Raw genomic sequence first — 20,858 nt, 5'->3', positions numbered from 1 at the left:
AAAGCATTCAGCAAGCAGGCACGGCATGAGTCCATGAACACAGGGGCCACGATCTCCTCCTGCCGAGGAGAGGACAGGCCTCCCAGTGTAGGCAGGATGCTGCATGATAATGGGGGGGCAATTTGGGCAGGAGATTTTTGGGCTGTTGTAGGAGCACATGGAGCTGCTACTTCCGTGGCTGGGCAAACACATCACTCTGAGAAGAGCAGCCTGGCTGCAGGCAGAGGGAGCACAGGTTTACAGCAGCTCTCCCTCCTCCAAACCTCACCCAAGAGCAGCAATTCCACATGCTTCAGTTAAGAAAAAAGAAGTGAATCACATTGAAGTATCAGCACACAAACACCTGGAGCATCCCAAGAGATGATGCTCAGGCAGCAAAACAGGTTGGGAACAGGCAGATCCAACAGTGCCTCCCAGCACCCCAGTCCCCACTGGAGGGGCTGCTGGAAAGGCACATCAATAAAACATTCAGGTTCAGAAAGTTCAGCTCGCTGGGGCTTCTGACACTTCTGATGGAGGTTGCGCAAAATAGCAAAGCTCTCAATATTTCATAAGCTGAGATGGAAAAACCATCTCTAAATTACACAATGAAGGGAGGCACAACCCAAGCATCTCCACCAACAGCAGAACTAATAAAGTTATTTTCCTATGGACTTCATCTCATGGTTGGCTCCCTGGCACCTCAGGCTGTGAGGTCCCCAACAGGAGCCATCCCTGGGCGGGTCGTGGTGACAGCAGTGGCTCTCATGTGGATTCTCTGACGTTTTCTAAGAAGCAAGCTCATGTTGCAGCTCTGTCCCCAGTGGAGATGGCACCAGCAGATGGATGCAGCCCTGTGCTCCCAGCGTTAAGAATCCAGCATCAGACACCGCTGCTGCCTGTGCTGCCCTGTCCCACCATGGCCAGGCCAGCCTGAACTGGGCAGGGAACTCAAAAGCTGACTTTGGTGTGAGTGTGACAGAGCAGGGCATGCTCTGTGATGAACAGCAGATGCTCAAGAGATGCCACCTGGCATCTGTCAGGTCCTTGGGTCAAAGCCATATGAGAAGTACCCTCAGAAGGCAAAGGGGACATCCTGGGGCAGGGATAATGGGACTTTATATGAAATAGGTAACCAGCACCAGGTGTTCCCTTGCCTGCTTTTTTTAACCATATTTCAGTTTAAGGACCTGAAAAGCTTGTAACCCTTCACACAAACCAAAGCTGTCCACAACTGTGACAACTGGGTTCTAACTACCCGTTGTCAACCCACAGCCAAATAAATCACTTCAATGTTTTTACAACCTAAAGCACTTTGAAATGTCAAGAACTCAGGTCACTGCAAGTATTTTAAGTATAGTTACAATGACTTTATAAACCTTTATGAAAAGGCACACAACTCTACATCAGTGTCCACAGCCCAGTGTCGAAAACTCCACCATCCTCAGGGAAGACATCCCCACTTCTTGTTAGGGAGGCAGGAATAAGCCAGCCCTCATGGCTCACCATTAGAGTAAGAAAGACAAATGCGTGCTTTTGGGTTCTCCAGGTATAAAAAGTATGTACACCAGGGTGCCCTGAGTGGAAATCATTGCCCAACCTTCTTTGAAAAGCTCATGGATTGTGTCTTACATATGATCCATGTGCCTCAGCTCACCCAAACCATGACCTATCCCTAAGCTCACCACTGGCAGAGGCAGGTCCGTGAAGTATAGAATCACAAAATCCCAGAGTGGTTTGGGTTGGAATGGATTCTACAGCTCATCCCATCCCACCTCTGCCACGGGCAGGGACACCTTCCACTGTCCCAGGTTGCTCCAAGCCCTGTCCAGCCTGGCCTTGGGCACTGCCAGGGATCCAGGGGCAGCCACAGCTGCTCTGGGCACCTGTGCCAGGGCTCCAGGTTGCTCCAACCCCCATCCAACCTGGCACGAGGAGTCCATTCACGTGTCATCTACTGACCCCTCTCACAGTTCCCAAGAGGCTTGTCTGCTCCTAAATATGCACTAAAGCAGATTTTGTAGCCCAGACATTACCAGGACAGCAGAAGGAAGCAGAAGTGCAGGCAGCATGGGGAGAACTGCTCTCCCCTGCTCACCATGCTAATCTGCTTCTGCTTTCTTCTCCTGGGAATGTTCCATGGAAAGAACGATGCAAGCAAAGTTTGAACACTGGAAGCTATTGATACCTGCTGCTCAGTGTGGTTTCTGAGGAAAGCTAGGAAATCTGAAGAATTTTTCCAGTTTGCAGTGGAATTTTTATGCCTATCACAGCCCCGTGCCACAGCGAGCACAAGAGACCTGAACTGCTTCTGATTTCTCTGCTATTCCACAGATACTTCACGATGTGCCTTGGATTTATTTTTTGCCTGCTGTGTTCTTACCTCAGAAAGAAGCTTCACTTAAATTCAAGGCAACCCTGGAAAGCCTTTGCCTTTTTAAGCTGACCACTTTCCATTGCACAGAAAAATAAATCCAAATGCACTAAAGGCAGCCAAAGCCATTTATCAGGCTAAGTAGAAACCGTAAATTCATGCTAACTGGAATCTGATGGAAACCAATTGGGATCCTCCTCCTCCAGGCTCAGGTCTGGCAGGAAAGTCAAACATTTTATTGCCTTCTTTATGCCTTACAAGACAGTGGAGCCAAGAAGGGGCTGCTCCCTTTGAAGCGATGCTGGTGGAGTTACAAGGGACACTCAGTGACGAGCTCAAGCTCAACTTCCAAAACAGAGATTAGATCTCTCCATTCCTGGCAAATTTATCACATTTAACAAACATCCTCTTTTCAATACATCCATTATTTGAATTAGCACATGGCAGATTATGTTAACAAGCTTAATTTGTCACAGAATCGTGGAGAAAGGTTTGGATTGGAAGGGATCTTACAGCTCATCTTGTCCCACTCCCTGCCAGGGACACCTTCCACTGTCCCAGGTTGCTCCAAGCCCCAATGTCCAACCTGGCCTTGGGCACTTCCAGGGATCCAGGGGCCTCCCCATCCTCACAGGGAACAATTCCATCCTAATATCCTGTCTAATCCTGCCAAGGCACACCCTCTTATCACTTCTAGACCCCTGTCCAAAGTCCCTCTCCAGCTCTCTTGGAGCCCTGCTAGGCACTGGAAAGGGCTCTAAGGTCTCCCTGGAACTTTCTCTTCTCCAGGCTGCACATCCCCAGCCTCTCCCCAGAGCAGAAGAGTTTCTGCCCTCAACAAAATCCAAATCCAATCACATTGCCCCTTCAGGAGTGAACATGAGCAGTGTTTGGCTTTTGTGCTATTTTGATCCTCCTCAGAGAGGGAGAAAACCACATTAAAAGTTGGCCTTCACTGAACTGGAAGAATTTTACACCCAGAACATCCACAATCAGACATTGCCAAAAAAATCCCCAAAACAATCAGGGGGAGCAAAGATGCAGCAAGGAGTTAAACTCAATCTGAGGAAGTTATTGAAACGACTCCTGGCCACCCATTAAGGGAGGGGACACACATCACCTAAGCACATGATGCTTTATTCTTGTGGCCACATATGTAAAGAAAAAACATGGAGGAACTGATGTCCTATGCAAAAATATCCCCTCCAAAACAACAAACCAATTCCTAAATCTAACACCCTTGCTCTGATTAGAAATCCAAGCTTCTGTAGCTGTCACGGGTATTTAAACCAAACACAGAAATATGGAAAAAATGAGTAATCCTATTTGGAGAGAGAGTAAAATCCAGCCTGCAGAGGATTAATTCTAGTCCAACAGCCCTGCAGCTTGACAGTATTTTCCAGATCAATAGCAGTGCCATTTGATTACAGAGATTTGTTCAAATACATACATCCACTCCCCTCCAATTGTCATTTCAGTGATTCTCAACTTTAGTTGCCCAACACCCAGACCAGGAGCATTGCTGGCACTGGAAGCTGTGGATGGAGCTCTGCTGCAGCTCTCAGCCACCTCTCCACTACTTTAGAAAACCCAATTTGCTGACTGCATCTGACAGCTTTGCCCCACTCCTTGCAGGACCATCCTCTTTAGCACCTGTTTATGGTGCAGACAGGCTTTGGAAGCCAAAATCCTCCCTTTTCCAGGTGAGGTGGTGGCTTTGAGAGCCGAGTCCTGGATCAGGCACTCTACTGCAGGATCACAGTGCTCCTCACCACCACAAGTGGAAAACCATTTGCAATCAAGAAAGCACAGGTTAAAGCCTAAAAAAGCAGCAGCAAAATTTGGATTTTTTGCCTCATCCAGGGGCCACTATGAGTAATAAAACGCATGTGATGCATCCTAAGCCCCTTCCCTACAGCAGGCTCATTACATCCCAGTTTGCTTCCAGCACCTCCCTCCCCTGGTGCCTTCCCTGCCACAGCTCTGGCTCTCCCCCTGAGAATGGCTTTTCCTTCTTTCTCTCAGGCTCTATTAACAGAAAGAGCTTTTCCTTCTTTATCTTGGGCTCTTTTTTTTTCCAACTTCACCCTGAGCTTCCTTCTGCTCCAAGCCCTGGGACTGCACATTTGTAAGGGCTGCTGGGGTCTGCTCCTTTCCCAATGCTTCAGAGGAGAAAAGTGGTACCTCCCCACCACACAGCCACCCAAGCAGGGTTCTTTTCTCATTAATTAGTTGTCACTAACCTGGTAACATTGATTAAAAATATCCAAATTCCAGTCTCCCTTAAAAAAAAAATAAATCCCACGTTGTTTTGTTCATGACACCCAGCAAAACCACCATCTGTGGATTTTAAGCAAGGCTCCCCAGCAGCATCCCAGTTTGTTGGCTTTGCAGGTTTAGCAGTGAGCAGAGTTCCTTTCCTTCTAACCAACCACAAACCCCACATTTCAAACCTGGATTTCGCTAGTTTTCCCTCCGTTTCCTTTTTACCCATTTTTCTTCTCCTGCTCCCCGCTGACCCTTTAGACCTAACAAACGCTGGCTTTGGGGAGCGAGAACAGAAGAAAGAGCCCAGCGCAGCCCTTTGCGCCTGGCCCGGCATTCCAGCGCTGCGCTCCCGGCTCCACAAAGTCTGATTTAGGAGCACTGCTGGGAGCTATTAGTTTACGAAAGGCCCAGCACGCCCACCCAGGCACAGGGAGGGCCAGAGGCTCCCCTTTCACCGCTGCCATGTGCCTCCCATCCCGGCCGGAGCGCTGGCAGGGCACGGAGCCCGGGCAGAGCCAGCCCGGCCAGAGGGCAGAGCAGAGGTCAGGGGCAGGCTGGACATCGGCCACAGCCCCGTGCTGGTTCATTAATGGCATGTTCATTAAGGGCCTCCAGCCAGGCTCTCCTTTTATCCTGCCCGTTGCTCCTCGTTGCTGTGTCCTGTACCCACTTCTTCCTTTTTGTGTCCACTACCATGCTTTTCATCTCTTTGTTTAATCTGCTTTTTTTGCCGTATTTTTGCTTCCCTTCACCACTCTCTGCTTCCACCATCTCCAGGCTCCTTGTCTGCCTCCGTCCCTTCCCCAGCAGCTGATCCTGAAAATCATCACTGTCCTCCCAACCATTCATTGGAATCTGCTGAGCAAGCTCAGCCACCTGCCCAGGTGTCTGCTACCTGACCCTGTCACCCTCCCAGAATTAAAGCATGCATCAGCCTCCCAAAAATGTGTGCCATGGGGAACTTAATGGTGTGCTCTGCCAATTCTGCCAGACTTTGGCCAGCTCGTTATCCCAAAATGCCTGGTGTGGATGTAAGACAGAGTTAACTCTCCAAAACTGAAGATCAGCTCGGTGGTGGGAGAGGCAGTGAGAAAGGAAAGGGGAAAACAAGCAAATGAAGCATCATTTTGGAGTCATCAGGGTTTTGACATTCTCCAACTGGCTTCTATTAGCATTGCATCTGTTTGGGTGCCTGAAGGAGAAAAAAAAAAAAAAAAAAATCAAAGGAAAGACTCATTTCCAGAGGTACAGAGCAATCAGCAGGTTCTCTGTGCTTCCACTGCCTCTGGAGTGCTTGGATGCAGCTCAAGGAGGACCAGGCACAGTGAACAAGGACCTGAAATTTTATTACTTTCCCCTCCTGCCGGAAGCAGAGCCTATTTGCAGATTTACAGCTCGTGTCAACAGGAAGTTCGTGTTTACAAGTTTCCTGGAAAAAAAGCCAGCATTCCTGTCCTCCACCACAGCCCGGTGGGAATGCTGCCTCGTGAGGGAGTGCTCAGATGGGTATGGGAGACAGGAATGAGTTTTGGCCATGTAAAACATACAGGCGAATAGATAAAGCCATGAAAAAAAAAAAAAATATGAAGAGCAGAAGGAGAACAGTAATTCAGCAATTTGGTGGAAAATGCACAGCAAGACAGCACAGCCGTGTCTGGAAAAATACTTTTGTAGCATCTGGGATTCACACTTCAAAGAAGCAGAAGAATTTTAAGAGGATGAAAAGCTATATTCAGGCTAACATGAATTTTTCTCTTCTGGCCCAACACTTCTGTCATTCCCATTACACTGTTCCTCCAAGAGTCACAGCCAAGCTCAGCTGGTCACACCGGGGTGGGCCCTCCTCTCCCAGTAAAGGCATTAATGGGACCACAATGTGTCTGGTGGTGCTGCTGGATCCCCCAGGACCTGCCAGGATTCATCCATCCCCAAGCTCAACCCCAGATGGAGCTGAGGACATTGTTTATTGCCTTCACAAACTGGAGCCCTGGGCCTGAACAGCCCTACCTTGTGAAACCTGGATTTAAAATCTTCCCCTTTCATATGATTATTTTAAAAACAAATAAACAAAAACCAAACCCACCAAAAACCAAAACTGAAACCAAACAAAAAAACCCCCACTATTTGTTCCAAAATTACACAAATCAAGAGGACATGAGGACAGCCAAAGGTCAAGCAGCCAGAGCTCTACCAGGATGCCAAAGACCCAAATCAGTAAATACTTATTTAGGCCATGCTGTACAGTTTAGCAAAGACAGTTATGGAGTGCTTAGGGTGGTATCTGATCTCCTGAGAACACACTGCTCCCAAGGAAAGTTTCTGTCTCGACAGATGGACATTTTCCAACAGAAGGATGATCCAATCACAAGATCCCTCTGACACAAACCCATTCAACAACACACAACAGGTAAAAACCGAATCTCAAAAAGCCACACTTTGCTTCACCCTAGAGAAAGGGCTGGAGAAAACCAGGCAGACAAAGCACTCCACCCACCCAGCCTTTCCACCTTCCAGCATCTAACATGCAGCAGCTTGAAACAACTGAGCTAAAAAGGAAACTCAGAACTGATGCAGGCATCAGGTTCCTCCAACACCACCACAGCTGTCCCCAACCCTTGCATCCACAAGTGTGTCCAGCAAAGATCCAGGGTGACCCCCCTCAGCCAGAGCTGCACTCATTCTCTTGAGTGCTCTTTCCACACCAACCAGCAGCACTAAGAACATAATTCCTGGTAGAATCAGAGAGATGGGGAGGAGAGCATCATGAAAAGGTCCCAAAACTTATTTTTCCACCCTAAGTCCCTTATCAGGAAATCATTACTGAGGAGCTGCCTGCCCTAGATCCAAGGATTTCACATCCAGGTGTCAGCATCCCTGTGCAGGAGGATGGAAACTCAAAGGGAAGATTTTACAATAGGCTGAAAGGAACATTTGCTGAAAGCATCCCATCAAAGCAGGCAGGTGTCTTCTACCCCAAGCACTGAACATACTTGTTCAGACAACTTCAAGAGCCAGAAGAACCTAAACATCTATATGGTGAAGTTAATTTCCATGCACAGAGCGGAAAAAGCAAGAAAATAATTACCTTCAATCCAAACCTCAGGTTTACTAAACTTGAAACTTCTAAAGTCATCAAAATCTTCATTTTCTACATCATGCGTTAGATTAAAAAAACCACAAACAACTCAGGGAGAAAAATAAGAAAGAGACATCTCAACTTAAAAAGCAATAAAAACCTGGAGCAGGAGATAAAAAAGAAAGATTCATCAGCAAAGCTCCTCTAAAGTGGGGTTGGAGTTGATGGCAGAGGCAGTTAAACTGCAGTATTCTGGAAAGATCTAATTTGATTTGGCTGTCACTACTGAGGGAAAAACCCAGCAAAACTAAAGCAGCTCAAACACATTTATTTCCTCTTCATTTCATTAATGCTACCCAGGGCTGTGGCCAAGGTGAAGCTGAGTTTATTGCCTCGAGCTTGCTCTGGGATGTGCTCTGCCCAGGTGAGCCAGCACCTCCCAGGGCTGCTCTTAACTTCTCCCAGCTGTGTTTTCCCTATGCCCCAAACATCTCCACCTGCTTCTGCAGATGGAGCAGCTGCAGCTGAAGGCAGACACCTGGTGAGCCACAGCCCTGCCCTGCTTGCAGGGGAGATCAGAGTTACAGCAGCTCCTGCCCTATTTAAGGCCGTATCAGGGTTGTAAATTGTGTTTGTGGTTAATAATCTGCTCCCTTTGAGCCCAGGGAACCTGAAAAGTTCAGCTGGGCAGCTTTGCACTGACCAGCCACCAAAAACCTCCCAAAGGTGTGGAAAGGAGTGCTAAATCCAGCACAGGTCCTGCTCAGAGTAGACCACCACTGGGTGCTCCAATGACTGTACCTCTACAACAGCTGCATTTCTCACACACCAGCTTTGCGCTGCACCAACCCAACCACACAGGAGCTGCACCAGGTCCCTGAGGAGCTCCAGGCTGGCAGGAGGCTCCCCTGGGACAGAGGAAGGAAGATCTTTGTCCTGTTCACTGCTGATGTCTGACCTGGTGAATACTTGGAAATTCACTTCTCTAGAAAACACTTGACAAACACTCATCCTCTAGAGGATGTCATGATGAGCAGATCAAGAGAAGTACAAGGATTGTTTTTTAAGGGATTTTTACAGCAGGTATTTCAAGTTAACACTTCTCTTCAAGTCAATACTGCAGTCTGAGCAGGCTTTTAGTCCAACAGCTCATTCTTGTTGGAGACTCCTTACAACTAAGCAGCAGTGTCATACAACTACCTGGTTAGCAGTGCTGCTTCAGCATTTCTTTGCACCATTTTCCTCCAAGCTCTTGGTCAGTGATGGTAATATTAATAATATTGCTATTAAGAACACAAATATTAATAATATTTATATTAAGAGCACAAGGGTATATAACTATTAAACCATAAAATGGAGAAGCAGACAGCGCGTTAAAAAAAAACAACCCAAACCCACTTCCCAACAAAATCCAGACATGTATAGTCACCAAAGAACCAGCAAAAGGAGCTGTTTGTTACTTAATAGTAATTTTCAAGTGACTTTACCTGACTTTGGCATTGTAGTCACACAGGAAAAAAAAAATCCATGAGAAATGCTCAAGGCCAGGTTGGATTGGGCTGTCCTTGCCTACAGAAGGGGTTTGGAACATGATGGTGTCTTTAAGGTCCCTTCCAACCCAACATTCTGGGAGTCCATGTAATAAAATGCTGGGGGAAAGGGAGATAATTTAAGGGTTAAATTAAGTCTTGCAAGGCCAAACTAACAGGAATCAGTTCCAGAAAGCCTGCAGGGTCAACTTGTATTGACTACAGAAGATCCTTGTGCAAATTAAAAGGTTTCCCTGCCTGTTTGTTTCAGCATATGGAAAAGCTGCAAATTCACTCCCTGAGGTTCTCACTGAGGAGGCTGTTAAATGCCAGGACGAGTCTCAGGACTGAGATATTTGGATGCTAAGGAGTGCTGGAGGTGCAGCCTGCTGCCATTCTCCCACGTGTTCAGGAGTCAAGTCAAATCAAGCCAACATTTGTAAAAGCCCCTCTTGGGCCCCATTTCCAAACACCTGCATCCCTGTGTCTCCTGGGCCCCCCAACTCTCCTGCTTCTCAGTGCATTTCACTATAAAAATGCACAGTGCCTGTCTTCCTCACCCAAGCAGAACACCTAATCCCAGCAGGATAATCCTGCTTTAATGAGAAAACTATAGGACCTTTGATAAAACCTATAAATCTTATAAAAACCCTACTACAACATTCCTTAGTCTCTGGGACTGGATGATCGACATCTAAAATGAATTTTGCATGTGGCTGTCTCAAAGCTGTGGAAGGTAACACGTGGCAGGGAGAGCAAACTGCTCCCTCTTGCTTGTAAGACATCATAAAATCTGTAACAGTGCTGCAGGCAAATTTCCCATGCCTCTGGACATGTATGCCACTCCATCACCAAAACACCTCACCCTGTGCCTGCCACAGGAGACAGAGGACACTGGCATCTCCCACTCCTTTTCTCCAGCTCACAGCACACTTCCCCAAATGGGAATGGCCATGATACAGCTGACCTGCCCCAAGTCAGGGGCTCCAAAGGTCCAGTAATTTCCTGCAGCCCAACAAAGAGCTGGGAGATGGCAGGAACTGTGTCTTGGGCTGCAGCACAGCTGCTGAGCTCCAACATAAACTTCAGAGCCTCTGACAAACTGGGAATCTGTGTCAGGTTTTGTATGACAAAAAAAAGAAATTATTTGAGAACAATTCCTCATTGCAACTTCAGGTGTAGAAATCCACAGACGCTTTTTTCTGACCTCACAAGACCTTGCTGCAGCTCCAGAGAAGAACCCAATGAATTGACATTTCAACACTTTCTTTTCCCCTCAAGTACGAACACACAATTGCTGAGAAAAAGCAGTGATGCTCTGACCTGACATGACCAGTCGTGTTGAGGGATAATTCCTGTGCTGTATCAGTGACTGGAATTACCAGGGCTTTGCCAACAATTTAATGAGATGGAAACTCGTGCTCCCACTGCCAGAATTTGTTTGTTGGGCCATAAACTATTTAGCTGCCCTGAATATTTTGCTCCTGTGTTATAAAACAGGTGTGAAGAGGTGCATCTCCATTCATGGAGCTGCTGCTTGGAGCAGCAGAGCCTTTTGGACAGATCTAAATTCCTGGTGTGCTGCATGTACTCAGGGAGAGCTGTCCACTGGCTTGCCCTTCACCAGAAGAGGCTCTCAGAACCTGGATGGGGACAGGGTCACACCTGCCCAGAGCCCACCTGAAGCTGGACCAGATCTGAGTGGTGCTGCCAGGTTCTCCAGAGCTTCCTGGGCCACCTCACACCAACAGGAGCAGCAGCAGGACAGTAAAAATGCAGTGCTGATGGAAACTGAGGCAATCCTTACACATGCACAAGGGAAAAGGGGAGATTCTATGCCAACCAAACTATCTTGTTTGGTACCTGTGAGACTGAAGGAAAGAATTCCTGCATGGATCAGATCCTGGTCTTTGGTGCTCTACTGTCCTTATGCCACCAGGATAGTTCCCAGCACTGATGGAGGATCAAGATGTGGTAAACAATATTCAGGAGCAGTGACTGAGCCTACCAGTATTTTTTTCTGAGCATATTTTACCATAAAAATGTAACTAATTTAATTCCATTAGTGTTATCTCAAACTTAGCTTTCTTAATTAAAGGTACAGGGCTCAAGGGAAACTGCTATAACTATTAAATGGGAAATAAAACCTGATGAACACAGTAACTGTGATGACTGAAAACTTAAATAAAACTGGTAGAGGACAGAGAAATATCTAAAAATCACCTGCTCAACAGTTTGTGTGCTCTGATAGTTATTTACCTATTCACAAGCACAAAGAGGTTTTATTCTCCCTCTTGCTAAAATCAATGCCACACAGGAAAAAAAAAGTGTTCTTCAACAAGACAAATATATTCAAGAAGAAAACAGTCAGACAAGCACCTGGGAATGTTTCTGGAGTACTGCAGTGCAAAACCAAGACTCTCCCTCAGAAGATTCCAACAAATTAACTTCTAGGTGCTCAGCATGCCTAGATAAAGAGGGAAAACCAAGCTCTCATAGAAAAAAATTCATCCCCTGGGGGGTTAAAAGGACACCACCAGTGTACTCTGGAATGTGGAAACTCAGGTGGGCCAAGGGCAGTAATCTAAAGTCAGGTGCTCTGCAGCAGAAGGGTGAATAAACACCAGAAAATGGATGCAGGTAACCCACCCACAATTCCAGTGAGCTGATTTGCAGTGGCTGATCTGGGAGCCACAAGAACAAGGCACTGCCACTCCTGAAGCAGCACGGGTCAGGAGCTGTGTCACACAGGCAGTGCCTCTCTGGAAGAACACTCCTGAGGACACCACGGCTTCCCAGCACCACGTAAAGTACAGCGTGTCCCGTTACTCACCACGGAAGGTGATCCATCAGCATCTGTAGTGTGAAGAGGGAGGCAAACAGCAGAAGGAAAGCAAAGTGCTAGAAAGAATTCCTGGCTAGAATTTGCTGCTTTAAATCTCCCCATGAACGCAGGCTGTGAGCTGCAGAACGACACACTTGCACCGGGAAAGCAAAATGGGTACAAGGCTCCCATCCAACTTGGATTTAATGGCAGAGAAGATAGATCTGCTCTTTGAGAAAAATCCCAATTGTTGATTTCTATTTTGTCTGGCGAAGGAGTACAGTATTCCTCCTTCCTTCCTGCCAAAAGTGGTGGAAGTATGATGTGCTTTAAAGTAATTACAGCAGCTCATCCCCAGAAGTGGCTGCATTTCAAACGAGGCAGGAGATGCACAAGTGGGGAGTGGCTGCTCCCAGCTGAATGTTGAACCTGCCTTCAGACCTGGGGATGAAAAGGTTCTCTCCAAAACAAGCCACCACATTTGCTTCTGATACCTGCCAAATTTGACCCCTTCTGGTCTGCCTAACCCTGCTGCACTTCCATGGATGGCTGGAAAACCCAGGGCAGCGTGGCCCAACGTGGCACCTGTGGGCAGGACATGCCTTCCTACAGGGACTCAGTTTGAGCCAAGTTTTTTTGAACTGGTATCTCTCTGACTCCTCAGCAAAACTTGCAAACATTTGGTTGTGCCAACCCTGCCCCCCTCTAAACACTGCAGTATTTGGAAGTGTGAAGCATTTTCATTATTGGTAGAACAGCCATAATTATCCAAATAAAACTATTACTATACTGGGCCTTTGATCATAAATAGAACTTAATGGATTTTATTACATCCCAGGAAGCAAGAGCTACATAAGAAAAAGTATTGCTAAATGTCTTTTGCTACTACCTATCAATTTATCCTAAACACTGAGCACTTAAGAAATACCCAAAGAAACACATTGCTCCTACTGCATAACCATTGCAAGTTCCCCTCTGAGCTCTTCCCCTTTAGCCAGCTCGCAGGGGACGTTTCAGCAGCTGAAAATTAAAGGGTCACAATATTGAGCCTTCAGGTATCAAGTTCACAATGGAAATAGCAGCTGACACAGAAAGGGCTCCGCTGAGCACGGCGGTGATAATTCTGTTGCCTCGGAGCTGGAAGCAGCTCACTTACACAAAGTTTGTTATTTAACTCAGCGAGGAACGAAATAAAATGCCACAGCCATGGATTTATTTCTCACACAGCCTCTTTCAAATCATGCTCCACACTGGAGATGTGCTAGCAGTGAGTCTTTAACTCTGGCTGCAGTATCCTCTCAAATCCAAATAGTGCTGGGGAAGGCAGTGATGGCCTCAGCAAAGGCTGTTTGTCCTACAAACCTCTGCAAACTCTTCTGCTGGAGCCTATCTTCCAGAAAACTTCACAGGAGCCAAAGACCACTAGATGCCATGGGTCCGTAAGCAAATGACAACAAATCCGGGATGTCCAAGAGGCATCATGGAGAAGGGCAGGAACAAGGAGGACTTGTGTGGGAAAGCCAGATATGCCAGCTTCCCCCTTGCCCCTGCTGACACAATGCAGGAAAAGCCACCCTGCCACCCCCGGGGACTCCCCACCTGGCCCCGCTCTGTGGTGACAGCCCAGGCCTGCTGCTATCTCCCAAACAGATGCATTTATTCTCCCGAGAGCCTCCCACGTCTTATCTAGCTGGCAGTTTCCAAACGTCAAGCGCCAAGTCCGGCTAAAACCACTTTAAGCTCTTTTAGGCAACAATTCCTGAAAGCGTTTTGGCAGGGGAGCGAGGGAGGCGGGGTCCCCCTGCGCTGTCCTGCCGGGATGGGCACGGAAAGCAACCCCTGCACCCCACTCTGGAGATGCTGTAAACAGGACCTGGCACAGGAATGGATGTATAGTTTACAGAGATGCCTTGCTTCAAGCAAATTTGCCTCTCAACACATGGCCAAACTCTCACGCAATAAATTAACTATTTGGCAGCCACCGAACTAGCGCTGGAGCCAAACCAATTAGGGTTTAATGTGATCCCAATTTCCTATTTCTGAGACGGGGGTCGAACAGGCGGGGGAAGAATGGGGAAGAGGAGGGAGGGAGAGCAAAGTAAATCCCCTCCTGGTTTATAAATCCTTGCCAATCATCCCAGATAAACCTGTCACCCACAGCTCTAAATCTGTATGTGCACTCGCGTGCTCCGAGGGACATGGTGGGAAAAGGCGCATCGGACGCAGCCAGCCTGACTCCCGACATGTGTTTTCCATACTTGGGAAATTCAATCATTTAAAAAATATTTACCAAGCTTTGTCTTTAATTAGAAAAACATGACGACGGATAAGGCAAGTTATTGTTTCTAAGCTAGAAATGTCAGAGATCCTCATGATGTCAGAAGATAAACCCCATCAGCGATCCGTGGACCTGCTGCCAGGGCTGCAAATGTTTTGAGGTTTTTTTTTCATCTCCCCTCAAAGTTCAGCACTTTCCAGTCACAATTCATCGGTGGCTTCTTGGCCCCCAACAAAACTAGTCATGAAGGAGGAGGAGGAGATGCAGGGAAGGCTCCTGCAGCAGATCTGCCAGACGGGTGTTTTAATGCAAACGAGCTCGCACAACGGGGGAGGAACAGAGGAACATTTGACTTCTTTGTGTTTTAACATCCCGACTCTGGTACCTCCCCTGCACAACTACCTGCCCTCAACTAAGATAAGCAAATTAATCTCATCTGCACCTGGAAATGAGGCAGGCTGAGTTGTCCCCATACTTTGAAAAAGTGTTAAATTAAGTTTCTGCTTAGCCAAGACCCAGGGAAGTGCTTGCTCTCGGGAATACAGCCAAAAAATACTGCAGACCACAACAGCCACCTAAGAAAAGGAAGCTGCCTGTGCTCCAAGCAGACAACCAGGAGTTCTGCCTGCCCAGGACTATGTGTGACCCTACAGCTGTACCCCACACTACAGCCACTGTTCCACCTCTGTTTGATCCAACACCTGCAGCCAGATCCGGAGAGGCTCCGCAGGCAGGATGCACAGCTTTAAAGTAGAAAGCAAATATTTGTTTTTTGCCGACAAACAAAAGATAGCAGGGATGTAATGAGCTGTCAGGCCCATTTGTGTGCTCACCACTCTCGACCCAACCACCCCTCCCCAGCCCACTCCCACACACCCCAAACACATACAGCCTCCTTACTTTACCTCCTTTACGGCTTTATCCCTCTTTTCCTCCTCCTCCTGTTGCCTCCTGGCAGAAAAGGCGGGATCAAACACACACAAAGGCCAGGTGGGAGCGTGTCAGGTGACAGATTTGGAGAAACTTCCTGCTGCAGCAACCAGGTGCACTGCTAGGAAGTGAAAGCCAACTCCCAAGAGATCATAACGATTAAAAAGTACAGATAAGCAGGGAGAAGCTGGTGTTGATGCAAACAAACTGGTGTGTCTATCGAGTCCAATCTTACGGCAATTAAGTCTGGAAGCATTCACTAAGTATTTGATTATTTTATATCCACAGGCAAAAAAAGGCTAATCCTGCATTTTCCATTCAAAACCGTACCTGTGATGAGAGAATTCTGTAATATTTTTCAAATATTTTTTAGCAAGCTTTGAAGTGTCAGCTATGGCCCCAAAGCCAAGACAAGAGCATGCCACATATCTTGTGAAAACAGCCTTGCAACCCAAGGCTGAGGACTATTGGCAATGACTACCTTAAATACCAACATAAATCTACACTGGAGAAAATCCCTGCCTGAACAGTCTGATCCTTTAAATCATCCCAAGTGTGCAAAGCACGTCATTGAAGAAAACATGTGCAGAATTTGACCTCGAAGTCTGAGTGCCAGAAAAGTTGTTACCTGTAGCAGTTAGTACTGCTCTCTCATGAAAGGGAGTAAAGGACATTTTAATTGACTTCCAAGGTCAGGGTTGATTAACTTGGAGTGCACAAATACAGCCAAAATGAGGTCCAGGATATGTCTGTAGCTGAATCAAATAAGGGTGTGCACATACTCAGGATGTGGCACAAAGAGATGGGAAGGTGACAGGGACATGGAGAAGTTTTAAGCCGCAGACACTGGCTGGACAAATGCTCTCAGGAAGGTGGTTTTCTGCAAGAGTTCCAGGTAAATCACCAATATGGATGGAAACCCTTCCAGAAGTTCCATGGGACTTTTTACATCAGAGAGGTGGATTCACTTCTCACCTTTCTGAGTCTTACAGCCACCTCCTTCTTCTGAAGGGGAAGAGTTCACCTCTGATTCTTGCCAGCAAGAAGGAAACCTGAGCAGTTCTCCCCCTCTCCAGTGGCTCATGGCAGCCTTCAAGGTGCCTGTGACTCCTTGGCAGCTCAGGATGATGGAAAGCACTCTGCCTATTCCACTCCAGTCCTGCTTCCAACAGAGTCAACTCCACAGGCTCTCCCCCAAGTACAAACTCCTTTCAATCCTCAGAGCACCAGCAAATCAAAAAACCCTTTTTCTTTTCTCTGACTGCTTTAAAATGTCAATTTATTTCACTGTCCTGAACACTGGCACAAAGCAAGAGGAATACCTAAAGCCTTTCATTTTACAACATATGAAAATCAAGACTAAGTCCTTGAATGATCCATTTCAATTTCTGGCCATTGGAAATATCCACATAAGAAGAGCATATTCATGAGAGCCAGCATGTACCTTAAACGAACATGGAATATTCCAAAAGAATATTCCGAAGTTTCAAAGCAGTCCCACATTTCTTCTTTCCTTCCCCATTATTAGTTTCACACTGAGCACTGATCCACTTCCCTGTAACACATACCCAAAGTAATCAAGCAACCTCCTGACATTGCCAGGATCTGTAAAAATCAGAAATCGTTAGGCTATGCAGATAATTAGATTTATAAACATTATGAGTCTGATTATTCACTTTTTTGATAAACCCCAACCGTGTTCTTGGGCTGACACTGGGCCCAAAAATCGAGTGATGTCTCATGCAAGTGTTCACACTGTCCAATAGCTGGCACTAACAGGGCATCCTTACCTGATCTATCTACAAAGCCATATCTATGTGCTTATCTCTATAAAGCAGCTGCATGGCTCACCAGACTTATCCTTTGCATTCCCCAATGGATGCTGGGCCACAGACACATTAAACTGAATAAGAAAGTACACTTTATCTCCCACTGAGTCACTCCAAGCATTCCAGGTGCCCTCACCTTCTCCTGCCAGGGGCTATGGCCTTGCTGTCCCTGCTGCCATAGGGTCAGCAATTGCTTGCTCAGTTCTGCCAGCAGGTCCCAGATGAAAAGCCCTAATCACAGAATAACAGACTGGTTTGGGCTGCAAGGAACCTGAAAGACCACCTTGTTCCACCCCCTGCCATGGGCAGGCACACACACCTTCCACTGTCCCAGGCTGCTCCAAGCCCTGTCCAGCCTGGCCTTGGACACTGCCAGGGATCCAGAGGCAGCCAGAGCTTCTCTGGGTACCCTGTGCCAGGGCTTGCCCACCCTCCCAGGAAGGAATTTCTTCCTAATTTCAGACATGGTTTAATATTGCAAAACTGAACAGCCACATACACATCCACACATTCCTGCCACAATCCAACAAAATATTCAAACAACTTGTCCCGTGTTGCAAAAAGTGTCACAGCTGAGAGGAACTGGTTTCACGTACCCACCCTGAAGCTATGATGGAGGCACAAGATCCCTGTCTCCCTTAGCTTCAAATATTTTCAGCAGGATTTCGAAGGTCTGACTCTCCTCCCTGTGCTCAGTGTAAGGGAAGCAGGGAATCTGACCATTCTCTGCACACACCACTGAGCTGCACCACGAGCAGACACACTGGGCGGGATTTGTTTCATCCAGCTCCTCACTGCCAAAGCCTAAACCAGCTCTCCTGGACTCTCCCTGCAGTCAATGAAAAAGCCCAGGCACTTCCAGTGAGAAATTTGTCTCATTCAGAGAGACGTGTCCAAGACTGGAGGGATGAATCACCCTCAGCAGTGCCTGTTTCTCCAACGTGACTTCAAAGGGAGCCTGGGGAAAAGAGATTGGGCACAGACTTCAGGCAGCAGGGTTAAAGCACATGATGTCAGCCAAGCTCCTTCTGTGGGGCCTTTTCTGCAGGGCTGACAAAATGCAGGTCAGGAGCCAGGTGCCTGGGCTCTCCAAAGCCACATGGACACGGCTCTGCCACCACGGTGCTCTCCAGGCACCTGGGACACTGGCTGGCTCAAGTCCTCACGCCTTGACAGACTCATCTATTTCCAGCTGCCTTAAGGGGTAACAGCCTCACCCCAGCATCTCCAGACATTCTGCCCCAAGCAGCACCATAAAGTATAAAACCAACTTCTGTCACTTGGTAATTCCTTCTCCATATCGGGAATGCAGCTTTCAGAGTGGTTTCTACATTAGCATCAGCACCTATCTTTACACTGCTTCCCTATGAGCAATCGCACTTCATTTCAAAATTCCTGAATTTCCTGATGGGATGTGCTTTTAACTGCTTTTCTCCCTCTCCGAGCAATGACTTACCCACAGAGTCACCTCGAGGCCGTGACCCGGCCCATGTGCGATGGACATGGCTACACCCAGACATCCCGGCACCTCGCTCCTCATCCCGGGATGGCTCCATTCCCATCCCAACTGTGGGCAAACGCGCACAGGCCACAGGAACGCTCAGGAGGCTGGAAAACGGCGAGAGGCACCACGTGCTGTCCCGCCAGCCTCAGGGCACAACACTTCTGGCAACAAACCCAGGATTTTGGGGAAATTCACGCACATGGAGCTGAAGACGCCCACCCTGCCAGCTCCACGCAGGAGAGTGCTGCTCCCAGCAGGATTTCTGTGCACAGAACTCACACACACGGCTGCCAGCTCGCTTGCAGCGGGGAAACACTCGTGCCCAGCTCTGCCGTGGGTATTTCACTGCGGGTATTTCCACAAAGCCTCCCAGACACTTCACGGACGCGCTGGGGTGCTGGGCTGGCGATGTGGGAAGCGCCGGGAGGGTGCGAGCCCGCCTGGGCTGCAGCGCCGAGCTCGGGCACCGCCGGCCATCCTTCCAAAGCCCGGAAATCCCGCACGAACCCGGCCCTGCGGGGCTGGGCTGGCGGCCGGGGGTCCCCAGGCCCGCGCTGCGGGTCAGAGAGCCTCACAGGACTCAGAGGCGGAATTACAGGCGCGACACAAAGCGCGGCTCCCCTCCGCGGCCCTGCCCCGCTCCCCGCCCGGCGCTGCTCCCGCCCGCGCCCCGAGCCCGGCTCTTACACTGGCAGCTCCCCGGGATCCCCACCATGGCCCGGAGCTCCGCGCCTCCTGCCCGGCCCGGCCCGGCCCCCGCCGTGACGGGAGCGGGGCGCGGCTTCCCCCGGCCCGCCCCGGAGCCGGGCGGGGAGAGCAGCGGGGAGCGGGGCTGCGCTGCGGGGTTGGGGCTGGGGCACGGCCGGGCTGTGCTGCAGGGTTGGGGCTGGGGCACGGCCGGGTTGTGCTGCGGGGTTGGGGCTGAGGCACGGCCGGGCTGCGCTGCGGGGTTGGGGCTGAGGTACAGCCGGGCTGTGCTGCGGGGTTGGGGCTGAGGCACAGCCGGGCTCTACCGGGGGTTTGGGCTGAGGCACGGCCGGGCTGTGCTGCGGGGTTGGGGCTGGGGCACGGCCGGGCTCTGAGGGGGTTTGGGCTGAGGCACGGCCGGGCTGCGCTGCGGGGTTGGGGCTGAGGTACAGCCGGGCTCTGAGGGGATTTGGGGTGAGGTACAGCCGGGCTCTGAGGGGATTTGGGGTGAGACACAGCCAGGCTCTAGCAGGGATTTGGGGTGAGACACAGCCGGGTTCTGGCAGGGATTTGGGGTGAGACACAGCCGTGCTCTAGCAGGGATTTGGGGTGAGACACAGCCGGGTTCTAGCAGGGATTTAGGGTGAGACACAGCCGGGTTCTAGCAGGGATTTGGGGTGAGACACAGCTGGGTTCTAGCAGGGATTTAGGGTGAGACACAGCCGGGTTCTAGCAGGGATTTGGGGTGAGACACAGCCGGGTTCTAGCAGGGATTTGGGGTGAGACACAGCCGGGTTCTAGCAGGGATTTGGGGTGAGACACAGCCGGGTTCTAGCAGGGATTTGGGGTGAGACACAGCCAGGTTCTAGCAGGGGCTCTGAGTGGATTTGGGGTGAGGCACAGCCGGGCTGTGCGGTGTAAGCTCCACAGACCCCACGGGCCGCATGCCCCACCTCTCCCGAGGTCTCCGGCTCCTCTCAAGGTGTGACAATACCTGTACGCAATCCCAAAGGGGTTAAAATTCCTGTACACACATCTCCAAAGGTGCTACAATACCTGTACACCCCCAAAATATGTTAAAACTCCTGTATACATGTCTCCAAAGGTGCTACAATATTTGCACCCCCAAAAGATGTTAAAAGTCCTGTACACCTCCAAAAGATGTTAAAACTCCTGTATACACGTCTCCAAAGGTGCTACAATATTTGCACCCCAAAAAGATGTTAAAATTCCTGTGCACCTCCAAAAGATGTTTGAATTCCTGTATACACGTCTCCAAAGGCGCTACAGTACCTGTACACACATCCCTAAAGGTGCTACAATACCTGCACACCCCCAAAGATGTTAAAATTCCTATACACACAGCCGCAATGGTGTTACAATACCTGTACGCCCCCAAAATACGTTAAAATTCCTGTACACCTCCAAAAGATGTTAAAATTCCTGTATACACATCTCCAAATGTGCTACAATACCTGTACACATATCTCCAAATGTGCTACAATACTGGCACGCCTCCAAAAGATGTTATAATTCCTGTACATCCCCAGAAGATGTTAAAATTCCTGAATACACAACCC

The 20,858-nt window shown here is 48.8% G+C and overlaps 1 protein-coding gene across 1 annotated transcript in view; it reads right to left on the bottom strand.

Moving 5' to 3' along the window:
* The window catches only part of CBFA2T2 (CBFA2/RUNX1 partner transcriptional co-repressor 2), a 58,546-nt gene extending 39,201 nt beyond the window's left edge, over window positions 1-19,345 (bottom strand). The window contains exon 1 of the mRNA XM_021546357.2: window positions 19,279-19,345. Within this exon, the coding sequence (XP_021402032.1) occupies window positions 19,279-19,306 (28 nt within the window). The 5' untranslated portion in view covers window positions 19,307-19,345. The remainder of the gene's footprint in view (window positions 1-19,278) is intronic.
* Between the last annotated feature and the right edge of the window lie 1,513 nt (window positions 19,346-20,858).

Source organism: Lonchura striata, chromosome 17, assembly GCF_046129695.1.
Source record: "Lonchura striata isolate bLonStr1 chromosome 17, bLonStr1.mat, whole genome shotgun sequence".
Taxonomy (NCBI): Eukaryota; Metazoa; Chordata; class Aves; order Passeriformes; family Estrildidae; genus Lonchura; species Lonchura striata.
Note: the sequence above shows the minus strand (reverse complement) of the source record. Positions and strands in the feature narration are given on the sequence as shown.